Below are 25,399 nucleotides of genomic sequence, written 5' to 3'. Positions count from 1 at the left end.
CTTTCCCAGCTGAGGAGTTCGTTACTTATCATGTCAAAGAGTATGTGCATGTGAACAATAAAAACAAAACTGAATTTATGTGCCTTTGCAGTTGCACACTAGTAAACCTATTTTAAGATTTGTTAATATTAGCACGTGTAAAAAAATACAAGAAATATGCAGAGCATCTAATCAATAATTTTAACTGGCTTACAAACTTGAATATAATTGTGAAAGTGCTCCCAAGGGTATTTTGCTACCCAAGGATATATTAAAGATTTATTTCAAAATTATTAATGCAGGTATCCTATGTACAGTCAATGTAACTCATCTACTGTTACAAAGTATCACCTCATACCGGTGTACAGAACCAAGTGGAAAATGTTAGATATAGTTAAATTATCTTTTTCTTTGATTTGAGCAAAGATGTGATTTGGAAAATCCAAAGAAAATGTCAATTTGCTCTAGACATTTTGGTTATTAGTAGGAATTTTTTAGCAATTCAGTTGAAAACATTGCATTGAATCGTAAAACATAAGAAATTCAGAATGGACTGGTGATAAACCCAAGGCATTCAACTTCAATTTAGTCTTGAGCACTTTAAGAAATCACTTACTGACCTACACTTGAAGTCTCATTGTCTTCCAGAATTGCTAAGCATCCCCTTATTCTAAATTTATTATTTTACATTAAAATAATTATAAATAAAATGTAAATTAAAAAAATAAAATGTTATTTTATTGCCAATGAGAAAGTAACATTGTCTGAAGGAAAGTGCTTCTAATATAATGGAGAAGCAGACATTCAATTAAATCAAAAACACTTTTAGCATCAAGCCCATGTTTGTTCAAATCCCTAAAAGTTAAATGAATGGTGCTTAAATTGAATGTTTGAAGTGATAAAAAATTGAGTCATATTATAAATTACTATTGAATCCTTTTTATTATTAAATATTTTGAGGTACTTTACAGATTATTTATAGACTCATGTTTTCTCATATGTTTTAAAAAATAATAGTCCTCATTTCTGTTGGTTGAACTGTGGTCATGATGGTAATCATATTGTCAGGGGTTTTTTTTGTGTAAGAACAAGTGTTTTTATAAGAAGGGACTTAAAGAAACACATAATTAGAAGCAGAGTTTATTTTGGAAAATCTTCCTCTACCAGGGTTCCTACCTTTTCTTAAATCAATGAAAAAGCCTCTTTTAATACATGATTGGGGAAAGAAGGTCAAAGTCTCAGAAGGAAAAACATTTGTTTAAGTTATATCATGTATGAAGCCCAACTCGTGGCTCAAAGCAGGAGTTCCAGCTCTACTGAGTTGGTCCTCCTGGGGTCTGTAACTCTTCCAGGGCTGGGCATCTTTGGCTTTGTCTTCCTGAAAATACAGATGTTCACATCTGTGACTGTAACTTCAGTAGCTGCTTTGTTCATCTGGGCAGCCTGTAATTGCCTATAAAGCATGTTCTGACAGTGTGTATTATTGCTGCTCTGAAGTATAAGAAGTGTTCTACAATGTTCATTACCCCACAGCTAATTGCTTTTTCCTTTATGATGGCTGTAGAAAAGACTGTTACCGAAGCAATATGTTTGGTTGTTTCAGTTTCTTAAATATAGCATCAAAAAAACCCCACAAACCAACCCCACCTTAAGATGCTTGTGTATCTTAACAGTTTTATAAACCAAAATTTTGATATTTTCTCCTCTGTGGTGAAGAATAGCCTGTTTTAAAATTTTAGAAATGATGGAAAAATGAAAATAAGTAGAAGGTGTATTTATATGTGTAGTTGTACTCTTGATTACATATCCATCTCGTTACCCATCCTTGAACTTTACATGCTACAAAATGTTAAGTATTCAAACTTGCCCACTCTGTAAGTAAAAATGATGGTAAAATTTAGCTGTTATTAAGGAGATGTGAAATTATAGGTTTAGGTATAATGTAATATAGGTAATTGATTTGTGTATATATATTAACGTGGTTTTTTGGTAATAATACTCATTATATGTATGATGATCCAACAAAAACTTCTGGTTTTCAAACCTAATTAATTCTATTTCCTTTTCTTGTTGTTTTAGCTACAGATATATTTACAATAGATATCCAGAATTACTCTGAACAAATGGTTATTAGAAGAAATTTGAAGTGAAATAATTGATATCAAGTGCACTAATTGCATTCTGGCATTAGACATAAGTGTTAATGAGTAACTGGGCCACTGAAAAAATAGATTTCTGTTGTCTGCCCCCAGTCTCTAATACCATGGTGGAGTAATATGAGTCAGCCAATTCATATCCATATTCCTTTGTTTAGGTGACTGGTTATTTCTTTATTAAAGATCCAAGTCAGAATAACTTCTGATTGTTCTAACTCTTAAGCAATTGTGCAGGTTCAGGTCTTGCTCAGAACAAAGTGGAACAACTATTACATTTCTTGACACAGATCAACTGAAAGTGTGGGTGCAGAAGAAACAACTCTTCATTTGTCTGTACTTAAAATGACTTTATAGCTGTTGTTTTCTCTTCGAAGGTTCAAAAGGAAATCTTTAGTAGCATCTCACACTCATCTTTTTTTTTTGCAGAGGTTAACCAATGGTTCTCTGTTGTTTATTCATTTTAAATTGCTGTACTATTGAGTGAATACCAAAGGTGTGCAGGGTGATACAGTGATTATAATGTACCTTACAAATTAATTATTTACATGTTGGCATCCTCTCCCATCCAAAAAATTACAAATGTCAGGTACTTCTAGCTCAGTACTTGGGCAAGAACTTGAGCTCAGATGTGCAAATGTTAAGCTTGGAGGAATTAACCACCTTCCCCTTTCCCCTCCTTTTCTAGTTGTGAATGTAATATCATAGTTTGGACTATCTTGACATTTTGCACAACTATAGTTTCAAATTACGAGACATTTGAAAAAAACTTACGTAATTTGGTGATTCCATGGTTCATCATCCTTCATGTTTCTGTCATGACGTGACACAACAGTGACCTAGAGAACTGCAAAGATAGAAAATAACATCTAACTCCTGCTGCAAATCAAGTGGGAGAAAAAAGTGAAAACACATCATCTCAAATGCATGATTTTAAGATTAGATGAGCCTCAGCAGAGTTGCATAAAATTGTTTTGATATAAATTTATAGCCCAAAATAGCAGAAGGAGCAAATAAGCTATCTTCTGTTTGAAATAATCTACAAAGCAAAGTTACTTGCATAAAAATTATGTTGAAAGGCAGTAAAGTGCTACATAAGTGCCAAAAGCAATTAAACTTGGTCAAGGTGACCCCTCATCCTCAAACAATAACACTGTGTTTGGATACTTGCAGTATACTCACTGTATTGTATCACACATGCTGATCTGAGATCTTCAATCACAGCAGGTGAGCCTAAATCTCTATTAGAAAGACATTAAAAAGCCCAGCTTATCTCCAAATACATCATTTAGAGATTAAAATGTATATATTATTTATTGAAGAAGTTTTGACTGTTTCCCCTTTCAAAAGTGCAGATTAATAGATGACTAGGAGTTCTATAGAAATGCAGAATGCTGATGTGGTAGATATCTTAGTGCATAATACAAATGACAGTCCCAGTATAGTAGTTGTATAGCACTTGTACAAATGATGTACAATCTGTGCTCTGCAGTTGGATTATTTTAATTTTTGAACTTTTTAAAATACCATATTTCTAAATTTTTGATATTCCTATGCAGAATGTAAACTGCAGTTTACTTGCCCTCCTGATTTATATCTTCTCCAAACTGTGTATTTTAAATACAAGTGGAGTCTTGGGAAGTCTAAAATGTATTCAGTCACTTCAAATGCTTAGAGCGTAGAAGCATATTGGCCTTTGTTTAGAGATAGAATTATTTCTGTATTTTACCACAATATTATTAAATTTAATTGACTGCTGTTTTGGGGGGTTTTGTCTTTTGTTTTGACTTGGTTGTGTTTTTTCTTTTGTTTTTAATGAGTAACATTATCTATGACGAATGTTCAGCTACCCTGAGGCTCTGATTTGCATAGGTCAGTCAGATAGTGCTGTGTATCTCTGCCTTTGTAACTCTTCAGCTACTCTGACTGCTAAATTGCTTATGAATCTGGGTTGGTCTTTACAGGTGACAGTACAAGTAGGTAGAAAGTAAAATATCCAGAAGCAGAGTGTTCTGGCAATACAGAGAGGAGGCGTCAGGGATTCTGCAGCCTCAAGTTGCACACTCAGACTATTGTCTTCAAGGTGTACTGGGGAAAAATATTTTAAAGTCTGTTGTTTATACTTAGAAAGGTATCCTGGAAATAAAGTTCATGTAATACGTTGCCAGGGAGTCATAGAAGTCCCTGAAAGTCATGCTGAAGTTTGCTCTCTCTTGTATTTCAAAAATGTACTCAGAAATCAGATTTGAAGGACGTTTTTGTTAGTGTAAGGCAGCAAGACATAGCAGAGCTAATCCTGCCTTTAAAAAATTATTAGAAAAATATTGATATCTATGTGCTTTGCATCAGCTCTGTAACAAAAATTACATTCCACAGAACTGATCCTCTGAATAATTATGGCATATGAAAAGTAGATAAGCTTTTACTAGGTCCAAACCTAGTTATTTCTCATGTTGTCCTCAATTCTTTTGCTTGACTTAGAGAAACAAATTAAAACTTTTTAATTGAAATACATTGATTAATGTTATGGATACCAGAAGTACATTACTAAGTCCTTTAACAGCACAGTAACTCAAGAAAGTCTCGATGTGCTACCTGGGAAATCCAGTCATATTTCTAGGCCAACTACACAGACCCTTCAGTAATAAATGTAATTCTTGGCCATTTTAGAGGTCATTCTACTTTTCCTTTTATCTAGGTAGTATAGGTTTAGGCGTATTGGGTGCAATAAATTGCCTTGAAAGCAGTTTAGTGTTGATACTTTTATGCTCTTAAATATATCCAAGGACATCTACATGCGTATATGATATAAATAAAGGGTTTAGGATCTACTTATCTTGAGATATTTATGCAAAGGCTGTCTGTGGACCTTAACAACATACTATCAGATGAATTATAAAAATGTCTGCAGCATAACTTTATGGTAAACCAGTGATATAAGTGTAGTACCATGAGATCTGAACTCAGGACTGAAATCCTGTAGTACTACACGAACATTTTATTTTGAATCTGTGACAGAATAGGAAATTAATCTAAGGTAAATCTCAGAACACAAAAGTCATAGAAATATGCTGTGTTTGGGCATTAAAAAGAAAATAGAGGCAAGGGATGTGTTACAGGAATTCTGCCCTTTTTTGTAAGATGCTGAGCCTGCTCAGCTTCCATTGAAATTGCTCTGGTGGTGCCCAGGAGTTTGCAGGACCAGCCCCCTGATGCGATGTTATCAATAGCTCCCCCCAGCACTCAGCTGTCCTCAAAATACACAATATTATGCAGCTCACACTCTGCTGCATCATTAGAGGCAGCACCAGCCTTCAGAAAATGTTCGTATCATTAGCCCAGTCGACTTCAAAGACAGCAAATTGTACAGCAATAGAGCATTTCTCTCACTTGCAAAAGTCAGGATGAACAAAAGCTACGCCTACAGGTGCAGTAGAAGAGATCTAGGACTTGTTAAATTTCCTAACTGGATTACAGGAGGTGTAATTTAGTTTTTGTTCTTCAAGGCAGAAAGTTTCATATATCACTATATGCTCATAAAATAGGAGATGCTTTTCAAAAGATATTTCTCTGCTCTTTACATATCAGCCAAATGATTAAAATGAGACAGATGCTGTAGACAGCTATGGGAACACCTACCCGGTTACAACAAAATCCCGACAGATAATCATATAAAGCAAATATTTTACCCATTCTCCTGTGTTCTCTTGCGGAATGCAGCGTCACTTACTGATAATACTGAAATCCTGTATTGCTTTTATTGACAACATGTAATTTCCATTTCCATGGCCTCATTTTACAGATTCTTACATATATACAAATTCTAGCCTGCTGTTTATGTTCGCATACTTTAAGTTTGCTATACAAATCACAAGTTTGGATAGTTTAGGCAAAGAAAGACTTGTTTAGTTTTGGCAGAATGTAAGCCAAGTGTCCTTTAAATTCACTTTGCAGTTATGTCCTTTACTAAAATAGAGCAGGTAAACAATAGACTAACTTACTACAGGTAATAAATTAGAAATTATGGAGGCTCATGACACTAAATATGTTGCATTTTTCATTGGATTAGCATAAAATTACTGGGCACAGGTGCTTTTGTAATTGGGACTCATTTGGAAAATGTTATTGTTCAGTGACCCTCAAAGTTGAATAGCTGTTTTTTGTGGTGTTGTTATGAGGCAGTGCCATTTCGAGTAATGTCACACTCCCATCTGTCCTCACATTTCACTATCTTCTTACATCAAACTTGTATACATACATAGCTGCAGATTTCAGTTATATTACCCGCAGAAAATGACAAATGGCTTTTTTATTAAGAATTGTCTCATTCCAAGTTTTCATCATACAAAAGTGGGTGGTAATAGAAGCATTGCCCTATACACCAAACATGCTTGAAAATCCTCCATAGTCAACTACTAATAAATTTTAGACTTACACAGGTTAGTTCTCTTATCTATAAAGCTGCACTTTAAAGGATTTTTGTTGTTGTTTAGTTTCGTTTTATGTCTTAAGGAGATACGCTGCAAAAAAAATGCAAGCTAAAGAAATCTGGCAGCCAGAATGATTTTAGAGGGTAAAATTAGCTTGTTTTCTGGGTTATTGTTATATAGATCTTATTGTTATATTAGATCTTATATTGATCTAATGGGAGTTACTAAAGATTTCCCTGGCTGTGAGAGCCTTAAGGAATTGCTGTCTGATTAGTTCTAGACTTCAGGTTGTTCTTCATCCTGTGGTGATTTTTCTCCACCCTATTGATGTGAGAATGAAGTAAAATTAGTCCAAGCATAAGCAATGTTTTGGGGGGAGGTGGTATATGGAGGTATCTGCAGTTTTAGTGATAATAACAGATGTAAACTCCAAGACACCATTTTATCCAAGGTTAAAATACCTTTATTGTTTTAACTTTCTCACTTTTTTTCATACAGAAGATTCCAGTGAACCAGTAGAAGCTAAAAAAGTTGTAGGTAATCAAGTAGCTTTTAAAGCCCCGCTCTTGGATTGTGGCACATTTATACAAACTCAAAAAGTATCTGTATCAATCCTATTGTTCCAACCTCTACAAAGAGAAGAGTAGGATAGTTATTCATTCTTTTCTCTGCTTTATTTATATTTAGAGCACTTGATAGCCTAGGCATTTTAAATACTTACTTTGGACACTACTGCAGAGGCTATTCAAGACATGTACGACTTCAGAAGGTAACAAGTGCTTCACAGTGAATAGTTTATTTGATGAATTTTTCTGGTTTTTTTTTTCCTGTAAACCATCATGAGCCACCTAAAATTAGTCTTTTTCTTGCTGCTATTATTGTTATTAAGAAATATTTTCAGACATAAGAGCCATTTAAGGCTGGAAGTTGCTTCCTTACTGTCCTTTATGCAAGTGAATGTCTACTCTGATAACCAGCGTATTGGAAAATACAAAATGGGCACTGTAAAAATAAACCCAAACTTCACAAAAGAATAATGCATACTCTAGAGAAATTGCAGTGACCTTCAAATCGAAATGTATCAGCAAGTGTAATAACAGTTTGTTCAACATTAACTGTGTCTTCTGGAAGAGAATGTAGGAAAACACAATACAAAAAAAGAGAAAACCCCATCACTTTCTTGACCCTTATGAAACTGTCACCTTGTGGGACTTATAAAATGATCAGATTGCTTTTTCCTTAAATATTGGAAACATGCCTTTCAGTATCATAGTTTATTGAATTTTCTTTATATCTTTTTAGTGAGGAAGAATAAGAACCAGGACATGAGCATGACCTGATTAAAAAATTAATTTTGTAATTAGGCTGGTGATATTTAATCTCAGTCTCGTGCTATCTCTTCCTTCTGTCATGCTTGTGCACACACATTTTTATCTAAATTAATATATTATTTATATCAAGATTATATATCATGCTATATATTAGATATTATAAATTATATAAAATTGTATCTGCACACATGTCAGGTATGTGTGCACTAAACACTAATTAGAACTACTTAGATTGTTTTATGGTGGTCATTATTGATTAAATTATAATTTGGACTGTAAATGTTTAGCCTCACTAGGTTCCAAAATTGTGTGATATATGGAGTTCTCTAGTGTTTAATTTTCCTGAGCAGCCTACCTAACAGCTGACACCAATAATTTTAGTTTTTCATTGTCTCATATATTTCATCCAGACATATACATGTCTGCTATGTGACAAGGAGATGGTGATGTTCTGTCCTCAGCTTAATGTAGACTATTATTTATGGGTTTCACAAGGTCAGTACAAGGAAAAGTATTTCTAAGTTCTGTTTTTCAGTTAATTTAGGGAATTTTAGCACCCTCTCATGTAATCTTACCAGAATTTTGTTTTGTTTACTTTTGCTTAATCTTCTCAAAGCATGTGACTTTTACATATCCTCTATCTTGTTTGCAGTTAAATATAAGTAAATATGTAATTTTGACTGCACTGAAAATTGAGGTTCAATAAATCATCACAGAGCTCTTATTGATCCTGGGAAAACTGATTGCATACATTTTCATGAGGGTTTTTTTCCCCTTCAATTGCATGGAAGTATAAATAAGAAACCGCAATTGTTACAAGGTAAGGTCTGAGGCAGCTGAAAGTGTTGGTTTGGGATTCAACTATTTAAATTATCTGAAATACGTGACACTTTAAGTTGTATTGGAAAAAAAAAAAAAAGTCATAATTTGGAGCACAATGATAAACAGATGTGGCTTCTTTTTATTTGTGCCTAGCTAGGTATTTAGAGAATTGCTTTAAATTGGCATCTATTTCTATGTGGATGTCCTGGAAGAGCTCTTGGAGGCAGTTGGATATCAACTGAAACACTAGATGCCTGAGCACAGTCACTGGAGTTCCACTCCGTTCTGTAAATGCAAACACATTTTGCACATTACCAGAGGAAGGTGACCTCTTATTCTTTTCATCTTCCGTTTTTGTATTTCTTTCTTACCTTTAAGCATATTTGTGAGTTGGCTCCGCATCTTGCCCTGGAGAGGGTGCTTTGCTCTGGTCTCTGGGCTTCAGGCAGCACCGTACTGGCTGTTGTGTAGAAATGATGTTCCAACAGAGATGAGTTGCACTAGTTTGAGGTGGTTAGTAACCAGTTTTTTCCCAGGAAGCTTGACTTTAACTGGACTAATTGTGTAGGAGGTAATATTATAAACAGCGCTTGAAAACTTCATATCTTCCCTAGCTCTTTTTAAATTTTAGAGTAGTTTCTTCAAGAGTGGAAGGACTGCAGAACACTTAATAAAGAAAAATTTTAAAACAATAATGTACATATTATGTCCAACATAATATACTGCTGGGAGGCAGTTGCATGCATGAGGGAAAATTCTGCACTTGTAGCAACATTATGAAAAGGATGATTCAGGAAATTGATGTCTAAATATGTCATCTATCATACCAAATGATCTATTTGAAAGAACAAATCCTTTCCCTCTGATGAATGTTCAGCCATTTCAAGTTATTGTGATTGTTCATCTTGGAGAAATTCCACTACAACCAACACAAATGTATGTGAGATGAGAAGAAAAGAAAATGTGCTCTAGTCTTTTGGTATAGATGTTAAAGATTTCCCAACAATGTTTGCTTCTAGTGGGAGTGAGGTTCTCCAAGATTACTTGCAAAGCTTCTGATTGTTGTGCTCAAGGCTCAGTGTTAGCATAATGTATACCAGTAAGCAGCTATTTTCCACCTTAAAGATATTTGAGTACAGTGCAAATCAAATAAATACATAAATAAAATAATCAAGGGCAATTCTGTTTACTTAAGAAACTGGATGTAGAAGTTTAAAGATCTGGCACATTGTAGGATTTGCAGTCCTTTGAGAAGAATTGCCCTATATAAATGTAACAGTAGATGTACATTAAATAGAAATGAAAGCTGAACTGTGTCTTTCCCACTTATTGTTGAAAAATATTCACTGTACAGTAGAGAAAAAATAGTTACCTCTGCTGTCATAAAAATATATAGGGTGATTAATTTTTTTTAGGATTGGACTTCTCATTTATCTCTGCATGTGAGTTACACTGTGCAAGATTTTAAAGTCAGGGTATAAAAAATGTTATACCGTGGTTTCCTTTATACTATACGTACATATTGATAAATATTTATCTGTGATTTCTATTGTAGAAAGATATAATAGATAATTAATTTAAAATGTCTGGAATTTGTAGGGCTAGGAGGGTGAGTCAAAAGTCTTATCGTACAATCCAAAATGCCCCCGTGAACTTCTGTAATTGCAAATAGTGCTACTCAAAAAAGAGGGGGACAGGAAAAGGTGATTGAAATGAATATGTGAGGCATTATGTGGCAGTTGGCCTGTGTGTGTGTGTGATATACAGACAAGGTCCCTGGTTTCCAGGAGCAGTCAGACAGAACTGACTTTGGAAAGGAGATATTTCTGGCTTCTGCACTGTGCACTTTGCCCAGAAAAGCTCTGACAACTTCATCCACCTGCTACATAGAAAACTGCTCTGGTTTTTCACAGTAAGTCCTACAAATCCTTGAGCAATTTTGGGTTTCCCAGACATGACAGCACATCATTTCCATCCCAAAGGAATAAGGCATTTCCCAGAGAAATACAAACTGAGTACGCTGAGAAGTGGGGATGGCTCAGGTCGGGCTATTTCCCATCTGTATCCCCTTTGCAGACCAAGTAGCCCTCAGCCCAGGGAACCTCTGAGTTTGCCCTCACTCAAGGTGCCAGATGAATGTCACAAAGTGACATCAGCCACACCAGAGATGGGCTGGCACGTCTTTGCTGAAGGTGGTTTCTGAATGTTTGTAGATTGGACCAGTAGCAAAATACGTGTTTCTGGGCAAATTCCATTGTTTTCTGCATTTAAAGTTTATCAAAACAGGCTATGAATATGCGTATCAGGATGTTGCCCATCATTAGAGGAAAATCATCATAGAACTGGTTGTGTTTTGGTTATTTTTTTTGGTCCTTTGGTATCATGGACTTGTACTCTGCCAAAAATTGCTTGGTTTGTTTGCTTACATTCAAAATGCTGTGCAATCTTCTTGTTAGATCAGAATGAGTATCCTTAAATATATACTTTTTAATGTGGAAATTGAATATCACTAGAAACCCTTAGTGCAGAAAAGAGTAATCTGTGACAGTCTAAGCAAAAGGAAAAAAAGACATTAATGGAACCAATATTTGTGTTGGCAGGTCAACTGACAAGTGGTCCTGTCAATAGCATTCTGGCATCTCGCATGAGCAAATGCTGACTTGACAGTAAGGGTTGTGCAGTCATACCAACAAAACACGTGGGAAGAAGAAAGATCCTACAAGACTATTTCTAATGTAGGAAAGAATCGAGCTACATATAAAAATTTAAAATGAAAAACCACCACTTTTGAAAGATGGAATTCAGTTGACTTAAGTTTGCAATTTTATTTAGCCATTGAGGATATTATAATAACAATGCACGTGTTGAGAAGAGAATGGGTTTGATATTAGAAATGAAAACTGTATAAAGCATAACTGAAGGAAATGTCAAAGGTATGAGGCAGAATTGGGCTCTGTCATTTCTGCCAGTGCAGACTATGCAAGAGAACTCAAAGAAATTATGAGTTTGGCTTGCTTCTCTATCATAAGTATTCTGCAAGTTTTGCTGCAAGCAAAGTGCACACAAGTGAAGTTTAGCTTTGTCTGCAAGAATTTACGTTAAACTCATTGTAAACAATTTTGCTTATTTCAACTATCTGCAATGCAAAGCTTGGGTTTTAGTCCAGCTTGTAAGGTCTCACCAGGAAGATGCTGTAATTTCTAAATTATTTCAAAGAAAAAAGATAAAAGGGTTGATGATCCTTGAAAAAAATGTTTGGATGTGAAATTCTGTATTGAAAAGATTTGAGGAGGGTTCAGAAAGCTTTAAGCAAGCTGGGAAGTATTTCAGAAACTGTTTCCAAACTGTTTCACTCTGGAACACTTGATGGCATTTTTATTAGGTAAGCTGTCAATCTAGTAAATAGACTTCATTCAGACAAATAATAGCATATTCATTTTTTATTAGGAGGGATTATTTCTAATAACAAAGCATCTTGTTTGCAAAGTCTGCCTCAAAGACTCTCCCATCACAAGCAAACAGACAGGTCTTTGAATTTTTTTTCCATGTAAGAAGTCAGTATCAAAATGATACAGGTTAAAATTACCTCCGAGGTGGAAGAAAGGCCTGTGGCATTCTGGCCAGGACAGAAATCAAATCCGCAGGACCCAGCCAGGCCTGTTCTCTGTTCTGCTGTCCTCCATGGGCCACTCCAAGCAGCGTGATCGGGTTTTAAACTAGAACTCAGGATATGCAGATCCATGTCAGCTTAGGGTGACAATGTGGAAAAGTAATCAGAGATGGTAGTTATGCAATAACTGAAGTGATGCAATGTTTATCAATTAGAAACCAGACGGGGAATGAAGCTGCTCCCAACTTGGCCGGGATCTGAGCAGCGCAGCTCTGGCAAGGGATTTTTAAAGGCCGCTACAAAATCTGGTCCTGCTGGTTAAGACAATTGTATGAAAACTGAAACACTTTGAAAAATGTTATATCTTGTTTTGGGAGAGTAGAAAGGGGAAGACTTCTAGGATACAATATTTCACTTGACTACTTTGAATATTGGAAATTTTCCTGGTTTCCGTTTTGCTGTTTTCCATTTTCCTAGAGGTAGAAAATTCCATTAGCATTTGAAAACATGACGCTGGGAAAGTCTTTTCTTGATTACAGCCTCATCTAAATATCACAAACTTCCCCTTTTTCTGTAGAAATGAGTACAACGTGCTGAGAAATTTGGTATATACACTGCATCTATAATTCGTTGTGGAACGATCTCGAACAGGAATCCAATTCTGAAACTAGAGGCACTATGCACATTTATTCTCCTGGTATAATAAGGCTTCAAGCTGCCTGATTTTCCTGTCATCCCACATGGATTTACAGTTTCAAGTAGTCAAGAAATCAGGTGGATGTGTGTACTATCAGTCACCGTGCATATGCTTCTCTTATTCAACAGGAAGGAATTTAAGTTTGCAGAACTGTAATAATTCTTTCAGTCCAAACAGGCAAATCATTCAATACGGATATGAAATGTCAATCATTATTTAACAAAACAATTATTTACATTGATCTTTTTAATCCGTTCATCTCCTTGTCACTTTTTCTAGTAGACAATTGCTCTGTAAAACCAACAATTCCTCACTGAAGAGCTGTTAAACAGAGATTATATGGCAAATAGTAAGCAGTCAGGTTTGTTTTCTCCTACTCTCTGTCATTTTTGAAAACTTTGTATCCATTAGTAATTCAGTGCGGTAAAAGTGACATGAGGTGGTTCAAGCTTTCAAAATGGGTGTCTGAAGTTCTAGCTTTTCTTTGCAGAGAAGTTAGTTTGATTTGTTCCCCGTTCCCATTCCCCTGAAGAGTTTCAAGATGTCTTGCAGGCAATTTGATGGAAGCCAAATCCCTTGAGATCTGAAACTCATAACAAAAAGAGAGGCTCATCAGTGCTCATCAGTTATATGTTATTATTTTCTGGGAATATATTTTATCAGAGTAAGAATAAGTCATTATGTTTTGAGTTGGGCTTGTTTGGGGTTTTTTTGTTTGTGTATTTTTTGTTTGGTTGGTTGTTGGTGTTTTTTGGTTTCGTTTTTGTGGGATTTTTGTTTGTCTTGTATTGGGTTTTTCATGGGGTTTTTTCTCCCTTTTTTTTTAAGTTATATTTCAGAAATACTTATAAATCTTCTTATAAATCTTCCCTAATTTAGTTTCCTTCCACACATTTCAGTGGATTTTGAACTATACGCTGGAAGATTAATGCTTTTTAAACAAATGTTTTAGTAGAACTAAGAATAACAAGATGGTCATAACAATCATCTCATGACTATCAGAAAATTATGGTGCACCCAGAAGTTTCAGTTACTTTATGTCTCAGCAGAGTGTGCAGTTGTGCTGTACAGGCAATGATGAGGATATCCAGTTAATTTAGTAATACAGTTTCCAGATTTTGTGGATAATTTCTTTTTGAAATAATTCCTTGCCATGTTATGCCATGACCTAGTATCTAAGGCCACAAAACTGTGAAGTTATCAAGCTAAATTAAGAAATACTGAGGTTTAAATACAGTGCAGGCTCTATATACAAACCCAGTGCACATTCTTTCTGTTCATGTCCAAATGAATCTTAAAAGTTGCAAGAAATATGGAAAAACATGCCTAAAACTGCCCTAAATTTCAGTGGAAGGAAATGCACTGTACCTGCTCCAGATAATAGTCCATTTGGAGTGTAAGGAGGTGAGTGAAGGGCATGAAACGGAACACATTTTGCCAGCCTGCAGTGATGTGAGGGCCCAGCAGGGACAGACTGTAGACAACTAAAGTAAGTAAAGCAGTTCATAAACAGTTTCAGCTGAAATCTTTCCCAGAATCCACAAGAGTCGGAGAAAATGCCCTTATTTTTTCCTCCTTTACCTTCTCATTGAAATGTTTGCACAAAAGAAAATGTGGTTTAATTTGCACTTCATTTGGTTTTGCTTAAAATGCAAAAAATATACCAAGAAGTCACTTTTGTGTGTTCAGTTTTCAGGCAGAAAGTCTTGATTAACTTACATAGAAGTCATCCTTTAGGAGAGAGTACTTTATTGAGGATGAATATTAAAACATTCCCTTTACAAATTTTGCTGAAAATGTATAAAGTACTTAAGTCTGCAATATATGACCTTTAGGTTTCTTGTCTTTATCCTGATTTTTCAAATGTGGCCTTTCTGAAATTTTATTTATATTAACTGTTTTATTTTACTTTTTAAAAATTATTATTATTATTTCCTAGGTCCAGAGAAATGCTTCAGCAGAGAAAGAGAATCTTCACGTGGCCTCAAGAAAGGAAGAAAATCAGAGCATCCAGGAGTGCGATTCTCAAGATGTAAGCTTAGCTTACCTAGAAATCAGAGTCTAATCTAGATTGTATGAAAATACTAATGCCTTAGGCAATTATCAATGTGACTTACTTTTCCTAGCAAGCCAGCTATATTCTGCATTATAAATGCTGAGGAGGAAGTGTTCGTTGCTGTCAGTCTATGCAGGTATTCTCTCTGTGTTTCTTTTAAAGACTACTTAATAGAACTTGTAGAGCTGTTGTGGGGAAAAGAGCAGTGGGAAAAAATGCCATTTGATGTTTAACCATTTCAGGAATTGGTTTGTTCCTGGTTGGAGAGCTGCTGCATTACAACAAGACGCAGAACCTTTTTTACATATTGTTTCCACTAATAATCAGGCACACCTGCCACAGATGCTTCGTTTCATAAAACAGAACCTAAGCGAGATGTACGAGGTGACAGCGTAATAGTTGAAAACCTGTTATCTCATCCACTGCTGGTCTAGGAAAGCCTCAAGCTGTGTTTTTCTTATACCACGTCTGACAGAAAGCTAAATCTGCTGCTTTTACTGAGGTAAAACTCTCATTCAAACAACATGGTGGTGGCTATTCACAGAAATTCCAAATGCATATATTAAGGCTGTAATTATAACAGTACAAATAAAACAGGGAAAGGAAATGAGACAAAATTTGTTAAGAGAATCTATTCTCTGCTCAGTATTCCAAAAAATACAGTGCCACCTTGACTAATTTGCAGGTGAAATACAGAAGACAGCAGGAAAAAGACTGTCACAATGGCACTTGAATGAACTACTGAACACATTGTCTTCCTCCAAATATAACAAACTCCTGTGGAGGTAACAGGGTAGCTTGCTGGTAGTGATCATAGCAATGTATAGCTATATGAAGAAAAGTTTGGAAACCAAATCTTAGATAATTCTGTATCTGACAAATATAAGAAGCTGTATATCTTATCTATTTATTACAAATATGTTACTAGTTTTATTAATTATAAATTACTTCCCTTCTGCTGCATCCTCTAGCGGGGGGCAGAGCCAAGGAGAAATTGTCTATCTGGGAGGAGAGTGCACAGTTTGCTGTTGCACCTTAAAGATGAAGGAAACTTCATTCCTTATTAATAAAATTCGAAGGAGGAGAATACAGAATAAGATGTAAAATTCTGAAGTTTGAGCTAACTCCATTTAGATTAAGCCTAGAGACTGGTTATCGTCTAGGAAAGTTATGGAAAGTTTGATGGGAGAGTAGAGGTTAATTTCAGTAAAGGCTGAATTGTATTAAGCTGAATGCTTGTGCAAAGAGGTTCAAGTAACTTTCTTTTTACGGCAGCAAATACATTAGAGCCAAGGGAAAAAAAAGTTGTTAACGTGTTTCACAAATCAAGAGTGTATTTAATTTGTCTATCAAGCAGTGCAATGAAAGACACCTAAAAGATGCACTTTTCCATAAAATCAGGCATTTAATTATTTTGATTAGGGAGTGATGGTGTCTTTTTGTGCTTCTAGCAACTAGTATTTTTAGCCATTTGGTCAGCATAATGTGCTTCTTGGTATGAAAAACTTGTCTGAGAAAGCAGAAGACAACTCTAACTGGAGTTAGAAGTCTTGAGGATTCCAACTATTTTTCATCATTTAAGTTAAATTAAAATCTAACCCTGTTCCCTGCCGCCTTCTAAGCAGCATTATAATTCAAATTAAAAGAAATTAGGCTATATATCTAAATTTGAGTAATAGGATTCAGTTTTATATCATTTAATCTCCCGATTATCACATTTTAAGACCAATTCTGTATTCTATGGGATTCCTTTAAATTTTAAATCGTTAAGGTTTGCTAAATCTGCATTTGACAAAAAAAAAGTTAAAGAAGGCATATCATAGGGATATTCAAATGCACCGTGCTTTGCTAGATAATATTCCTCATTGGAAAATTAAGCAGGCAATAGCTTTATCAGTCTTATCTTGCTTTTCACAGAATTACAGAATGTCAGGGATTAGAAGGGACCTGAAAAGCTTATCCAGTCCAATCCCCCCACCGGAGCAGGAACACCCAGATGAGGTTACACAGGAAGGTGTCCAGGTGGGTTTGAATGTCTCCAGAGTGGGAGACTTCACAACCCCCCTGGGCAGCCTGTTCCAGTGTCTGTCACCCTTACTGAGAAGAAGTTTCTTCTCAATTTTAAGTGGAACCTCTTGTGCTCCAGTTTGAACCCATTACCCCCTGTCCTATCATCGGTTGTCACCGAGCAGAGCCTGGCTCCATCCTCCTGACACTCACACTTTATATATTTGTAAATGTTAATGAGGTCACCCCCCAGTCTCCTCTTCTCCAAGCTAAAGAGACCAAGCTCCCTCAGTCTTTCCTCATGTTCTGTTTACATTAAGTGGGCTTTTAAAATATGTTTATTATACATCACCATGTTCATTAGAAATAAAAGCTGTTCAGCTAGCTTTTTTTTTTTTTTTAAATAAAAACAATTGATTGATTTGATTCAAATAAAATTTCAGTAGTTAGTTCTTTGAGGAAATAGCTGTAAAACAACCTGTATAGTGCAGCAGCGTGCCCTCTGCCACACAGGACAAACTGCAACGGAACTGTCCTAAAAATGAAAGAATAGGTCTACAAATATAGCTCAGGTAATACATAATATACATAATATTTTACAGAAATGCTTCTTTTCAAATTGTGGCTGCACTAAAAGTACTGGATTTTCTTGCCAAAGGCAAGAATAATTATTTCCTCAGAGGATTTTCTCCATTTCTATGCTATCATCCCCACACTGAGCTGTGAAGTTTTATGACAAGTCTGTCCACACTCACAGGACTACACTTGAATTTTGAATAGTGGCTCGTTTGTAGTCTGTCATGGGAGAACAGAACATCCCAGTTTGTCAGAATCTCCTGATTTCACTTTAACTACCACACAAATTTCAATTGTGAAAATGGTTGTTTTCTCGTAAACCCAAGAATTGGTTAAGGAAAGGTAGTAAATTTTTTAAAGAGCACAATTTCTCACAATTGTTCCACCTATTTTACAAGTCTAAGGACTTACCTTGACCACTTTTTGTCCTGTGGGTTGCTCTCAGTGATGAGTAAAGTAATTTCCCTGGTTGTTGTTTAATTTGAAACTTGTTTTCTTTCTCTTTCACTGGAATGTGGGCTGCATGGCACATAATAGTGCAGATGATGATACTGGGCTAGCAACCTCTACACCACTTCTATTGTTATTTTTGATGCTATGTTAGCAGATATATATTTTCATAAAGGAAATGAACCCTTAGGAAAATAAATTGCTTCTAGTTCTTTCAGGATTTAAAGTGGTATCATCTAAAGGCGTCATATGAGGGCTAATTGTGGAAACAGACATTTTTAGTCTACTTCTCAAATTAATTTATATTCTTCCCTCTCTCTAAAATATATATATATATGTCTACTAACCTAAGATCAAAAATATGCTTAAAACTGTTGCTAAGAAACCTAATATTTCAGCAACACTTTATCAGAACTTTACAAAGACCCTCTGATTGTGTCTCTGATAAACATGATTTATATTTTGGAAGAATTACTGCAGTAAAGACTGACTAGAGAAGAACATGCAATATTTCAGATGGTAAGGCAAAACATAAATGGAAATATCTAGTTACTTGTCTCAACTGGTAATTTTTAGTCTGTATGGCTAAGCATCCCTCCTCAAATTTGAAATCATACTGCAATTCTTCCTTATGGTTTTACGCGTGTTCATAATAATGTGGTTTACATAGAAATGAATACAAATGAAGATTTATTTAGAAACGGGATGCAGGCAGGCCAAATTATATTGGCAAATTTTGAAATTCAATACTGCTGATACCTTAACTGCCATGAAATTGGACATGGGACCTGCAGGAGCCAGAAGTAGGCAGGATATCCTGTAATACGTGATCTTCATTCTTTCAAATCATCTGAAATTTGTCCAAGATTAAAAAAAATCTTCAGTTTTCTTTTTAAAGTTTCCATTATTTAGATTATTATTATTTTATTAGAGGAATCTTGTTAATACTGTGTTTTTCTTAGCCTTGTCCAGAGATGTTTTCCCTATGACTGGCTCCTGAAAGTCTCATTGTAGAACTAGAGCTCTACAGAGATTGTTTCCCTTTATCATTTCCCTTCTAACTCTTCCAAAAAGCTTTTTTTCATATCTAATAATTCCTATGTGTGTAACTGGTCATTTAAAGCCACCTATTTGGTAGTGCTAAAACATCAAACAATTTATAAAGTGATTCTTTGTTGTCTGTTCTCATCTTTGATTTCCTGCTCTTTGTCCTTGTAGTCTTCTCTGATAAATGAAAGTGATAGTGCTTTTATTTACTGCCTTAATTTCCTGCAGTAAACAAACACTGCATGTTCATTAATCATTCAGTGACAAATGACACTGAGTATTGGAGAAAAACTTGTGTATGTTTCTAAGCAACCACAGCATTTTGCTTCATTTTTCTCTATCAGTTTCAATTGCAGAGCTTTGATCACATTGTACTCTCCTATTACTCTCCAAAGGGACTGAGGAATATAAAAGAAAAAGAAATAATAATTTTAACAAAACTTCAACCTGATGAAATTATTAAAATGTGAATTTGGTCATTTTATTCCCTGAACAAGGACTGTGAAGGTCATAAGAAGTTGCATCAACTTAGTTTAACCATCCACTCAATATGCTGTGCTCTAAAATAAGAGAGGGATATAAAGAACTGCACAGGTGTCTTACAGAAACATATATGTACACTTCACCTACCTTTCTCCATATCTTTCATCTAAACAATGAGGGTCAAAGGAGATCGAAATACAGATCTCTTAGAAATTAATGAGCAGATCTGGTACAACAGGTCCTTGAATAAACTAAGGACCTAACTTAGATAGTGATGTTATTTTCGCTGCAGAATAGTGTTTTAGTCAAACATCATCTATTCTGCATATTTGTAAATGGTAAATGTAAAAGTAAACTATTAAGGAAATATTTCTTGGAAGTATGGGAATAATTGACAGGAGAAAAAAAAATGAATAAAACACAAGGTCATATTCAATGGTGGATATAACTGCACACAGACCATTGATTTCATCAATACATCTGTTATATGGTAGTACAAAATCGTCATTTCCAAAGACTCAGTTTGGTAATAGATCACTTCAGAAATAAAAAAATTGTATTATTGGGATGGGGGGAAGAAGTAATATAAAAAAATCAAAAGATCTGTTCAGTCTGGGTAGGAAAAAAACACATCAGAGAAGTGCGTGCTTCATGTAGTAAAGAGCTAAAATCTCACTAAGAGTTTCAGTCATTCTGGGGTACAGGTAGTGACAATTTTTTAATACGATCAAGTAGAACTTAGCCTTCTTAAAATATGAGTGTTCTGTGGCATATATAGTACAGCAACAGGCACATGTGGTTATTGACAGAGTAGGGTTTAATAACAACTCAAACATCACATCCATTGCAAAACTTTGATAGAATTTGTAGGTTTAGTCTGTTGAAGAAATATAGCCTTTCACCATTTTAAATACAAGTTGTTCAAGTTCTTTCACTTTTATTTAGTTTCATTATGAAAGTTCTAGCTAACTTGAACTAAGTTTGACTAGCGAATTTTTCAGGTCATTTGAATATAGTCAAAATTCAGTGGTGTTAAACTTCTTTTTCTGCTACACAAAGAGAGTTCCACTGGTTTAAGCTAATCATTGACATCATAAGTGAACAAATCAAGGTTCTTCTTTTGCCCATAGCAGAGCCAGTGCTTTGTGGAGCTGAGGAGAACAACTTGTGACAATAGGAATGATACCACTGGTACCACTTTCACTAGGATGTGTAGTTTTCCAGTTGACCTAACTGTGCCACCCTTTTGTCCTGTACCTGGTTTAGATTCTTCAGAACTAGGTCAGTCCTTTCTCCTCCATTGTACTCTGCTAACATCCTGCATTTCTGCTTAGTGTCTACTGAAGCAAAAAGAAGGGCTGTAGCTATGTGATGGAATGCTGAATCTGCAATTTTTGGTCTATTAATACTAAATCTGTATGATGCACCAGCTGAATTATTTTCCAACTTTAAAAGCTGAATATAATGTAATGTAACTTATTTAAACGTCTTTATTTCCTGTCCACTTGTGATACGTTGGATGCTTATTTGAGCAATAAAGCAAATTCTTATTTACTGCATTGATGCAGTGGAATACCCTTCCAGTTATATTGTTCCACGGCTTACAGATCAAATTGCATAGTTTAATAGCCAAGGGACATGCTGAATTTTAACTGGCTTTTTGAAAATTCTTTTTAAATGAAGATGCACACTTGGCTGATCCACCTTTATAATTTATACATCCAGCCACGAACCTCTCCAGCTCTGCTGTATAATTCACAAGATGAACTGAATACCATAACTCCTGAAATTCTGCATGCTTTACTGATCAAGCTGCATATTTTACAATCAGAATTCACACAAAGATACTTTGTTAATCAAAGCACACACTAAACTGATAAAGGCAGCACAGTCTTTCAAGACACATGCCCCACCTCAGTTTCCCTCTCTTGTTAAATTTCTCATTTAGTGTGCTAGATATTTTTTCTCTTGTATATGCAAAATGTATTGCTTAAGGCAGAATGCACTTGTATGAATATTTTATTCTACAAACACAAATAGATCATGGATGCATTTCTTAAAGTTTGTGTAGAACAAATAACAAGCATTCAACACCACTAAATTTGGTCTGTTTCTCTACCATATACAAGAAAATTATAATGAGACTTCTCTTGTGCTTAGTCATAAAAACTGTAAATGTTGACCAAGCTAAATTTTAAGGACTCGTTAAGAAGAAACTGTGTAATTTGAAAAGAGTTAACAGTGAAAACAGTGAAATGGCACAACCAGCTACCAAACACACTTAAATGTAGATGCTTTATCAATAGAATTTTTTTTAATCAATCCTATTCCCTATTACATAATATTAATCCAACTTTTATTAGCTCTTGTGTATAGTAGGAAAAATTGGAAAGACAGTCCCCACTATCAATCACTTATTTGTATTTCAGGCTCACTCCAATAGCTACAACATGGCTAAAAAACTCCAGTAGCTTCAACATGGCTAAAAAACCCCTGAAGTGCCATAAAATCCTTGGCAGCACCACCGGTTCTCTGGAAGCTTTCAGGAGGGAAGCAGCTGTCTCCTCTCCAAGTGGTTTTCTTAATAACATGTTTCATTTCTGTATTCACACCTGTTCATAGATCAACTTTGTTACAGGCAAGGGACTGTCAGAATTTCTCAAGTGCAACAACTTAATGAATTTTCTTCCCCCTTGTCAATATCTTAATTTTTAATTAACTCCAGTCTAATGTCATTTCTACTGAAAGGATATTTATAAATTTTCCTGATATTTAATTTGGATGTTAGGGTGTTTATTTTCAGTGTTCTTTGCTGAGTGAGGTGGTTTTTATTGTGTTGTGATTCAAGCTGCTATAGGATGAATTCAGATTTACTTTCCACTTTCTTAAGAAACTCTGCCCCAAAAAATGCCTCAAAACATACCAGTTAGAGGGGTTTTTTTTCCCCTCTTTTGGTTCATGATTCCTTTGTTCTCCTAGACAAAAATAGCTTATTCTATCCAGGACCAATATTATTAACCATTATATATATATATATAAAATTAAAATGCAGAAGTGTCGGCAAACCTTGTAGTGGATATTATGAGGAGTTTCTTGTTGAAGGCTTTTTCATATTCATATACCTACAAGCAAAGCTGTATACTGATGACTTTTCCACATTTTTTCACCCATATATTGGATTATGTCCGATGTGTAAAGAATATTCTATGTAGGCTTGGCTTAGCTTTGGAAATCTTCAAGGTCTTATGCTAAACAAGAAACATTTCAGAGGAAGAGTTATGTTAAAATTTAAATAAACAAAATTACTGTTATGTTGGAAACAGTCTTGATGACTTAAAAACACCCTACATTTATTTTCACTCCATTTGAATGCAACAGTTTTCATAGCAAAACAAGTGGAGAAATTCCAGTGTGAACACATTTTAAAGTAATGACCAAAGATTATCAATATTTTACTGGTTTTCACCTTTTAATTTCTTCGCCTATGGCATCATTAATCCCACTCCTGAAGGGACTTTAATTTAATTACAGTAGAAATTTCACTGCTGGGTAAATCTCTGCTTAAGACTCATAACATGAGATCTCCTTGGTTCAAAAATCTACTGTGTAATTAATTTTATTTATGCTGTTCAACACAGTTTTCCCTCATACTAAAAAGCATATTGGCAAAGAAAATGACATTATTGCTGGAATAAAATGACAGCAATGAATCTAACAAGCTTTTCCATACCTCGAGAGTCATCTGAATTCTCCTTCAGGGAATTATTATACAAATCCCCACTCAGGGATTATTATACGTAAGAGATCTAGCAGTTTAGACAAGTGAATAGTAATAGAGAAGTCCTAATTGTAATTCTAGTTTTCAGCTCTTTGTTACTATTTCCTCACCCATAACAGACAATTATAATTACTTATCTGTTCCTTGAGATCACTGTAGGAATAAACAAAAAAAACCCAAACCAAACACAAAACAAAAAAACAAAACAAAACCAAAACAAACATTAGGTTGTTAAATTTGCAGGCACATTTGACTAATATAGGAATGATGGAAGTATGGGATTCACTTAGGTATGATATCGTCGTTTTGTTCTATTTCATCAATGAAGCTAAAAAGCCACTGTGTTGGGTTTTTTTTAGGAAAACCATGAATATTTTAGGAAAAAATACAAAGTAGTTATCTCTACCATTTGTGTTGACAGGTTGGCAAGACATGTTTGGGGAATCGCAATAATTCAACGTCGCGTTTGAAGACAGCAGAAACAGAGACAAGTTTTCAGGTATTCTGTTTCTGAGATATTCTTGAGGTTTTATTAATAGGTTTTGTAAAGAAACATGTGAATACTTGCAGTATGTTTATGCATTCCACACTAATGCTTTTGAGATAGAACTGCTTCCTCAGTTCAGATTTACACTGCACCTGATTTCAGCTCATCTGCTCAAAATTACTTTTGCTTGGTGATAATTTCCAAAAGCATTTAACACTTGAAGAACTGGATTGTCCTAGTAGCCAAATCACTTAATTTGATAACGTGATATCTATAATATTGGGAAGAGAAGGGAGAGATTTCCAAAGTCATTATATATTTGCATTTATGCAAAGCTGTTTGCAGCCATGTTACTGACACAAAAGTCTTCAGCAAGTTGTGCTCCTGAGCTTTTCCTTTGATAGACTGAGAGAAAAAGATAAAAATTACTATAATTATAAAGGAGCATCAGACTTGTATGTTTTTGCACTATCAGAGATTGTTAAATATGCGTCCTTTAGTGGAGATCAGAATCCTTTTCTAGTACAGTTGGTGAATATTGTATTCTGTTATACTAGTTTGACTAGTACATCGGTTTAACAGACATACAGCTCCGTGTACATTATTGCCATGGATTATTGTATTTTATTTGCTTATGTATGTGCATATTGTGTATGCAATGCTCACACTGATGCTATTTTCACCTTCAACAGAAGTTGCACAGCCCTCCGTGGACTAAATCTGAAGACAAAAAATCACCTGAAAGAAATGAGAAAAAATTTGAAGAGTCTTTTAGTACAAAGGAAAAAAAAATATAAGCACTACTAATCTACATTAAAAATGCCCGTCTCTTGCTTCCATCCTCATATTTTTTTTAGTCCAGGGGCATGAATTGTATCAGTTTTCTAAAGCATGCATTTTTCACTATTTTATGAATGTTTGTAAATTAGTCTAGAATAGACCAATTAGTACCTTTCAGCAATAATCCAAAATGGATGTTTGGAGAAATGCATTGTAATACAGTCCAGTTTTTGAACTCTGGTTCTACCTGATTAGTAACTGCATACTATGAATTAGTTTCTTCATAAACAACAGCCATTCTCAAGTATTTTCTCAGTCTGTTCTATTTCATGTACCTTTATGACAGTTTACATTCTAAATGAAGTTAAGAATTAAGGGGCAGGTAATGGGGGGGGGGGGAAATATTTGTGTAAACATAGTTTAAGTACAACACAACTCATAAGAGTAACTGTAAAAACGGAGCAGTAGGGATCCATGTATACTTACCTTTCAGTAGTACTATTTCAAATCTGCTTACTCAAACAATAAAAGATATTTGGTTGGTTGTTTCTTTTTTTCTAAATGCTATCACAACTGGTCCCTTTTTAAGCACTGAAGCATTGACAGAAATGCAGAGTTAAAGGGCTGGAGATAGAGTCATGGCTTTAAGAATCCAAGCAAAAATTTTTGCAGGTGGAAATGAGTTAAAATTGTATAGCTTGGGTACCAGTCAT

The 25,399-nt window shown here is 35.0% G+C and overlaps 1 protein-coding gene across 1 annotated transcript in view; it reads left to right on the top strand.

Moving 5' to 3' along the window:
- The window catches only part of LUZP2 (leucine zipper protein 2), a gene marked incomplete at both ends in the record, with an annotated part of 167,831 nt that extends 143,128 nt beyond the window's left edge, over positions 1-24,703 (top strand). The window contains 3 exons of the mRNA XM_080345295.1: positions 14,962-15,054; positions 23,841-23,918; positions 24,599-24,703. Coding sequence (XP_080201421.1) covers positions 14,962-15,054; positions 23,841-23,918; positions 24,599-24,703 — 276 coding nt within the window. The remainder of the gene's footprint in view (positions 1-14,961; positions 15,055-23,840; positions 23,919-24,598) is intronic.
- Between the last annotated feature and the right edge of the window lie 696 nt (positions 24,704-25,399).

This window comes from Nesoenas mayeri, assembly GCF_963082525.1.
Source record: "Nesoenas mayeri genome assembly, chromosome: 5".
In the NCBI taxonomy this organism is placed as follows: Eukaryota; Metazoa; Chordata; class Aves; order Columbiformes; family Columbidae; genus Nesoenas; species Nesoenas mayeri.
The sequence above is the reverse complement of the archived record's forward strand: the minus strand, read 5'-3'. Positions and strand labels throughout refer to the sequence as shown.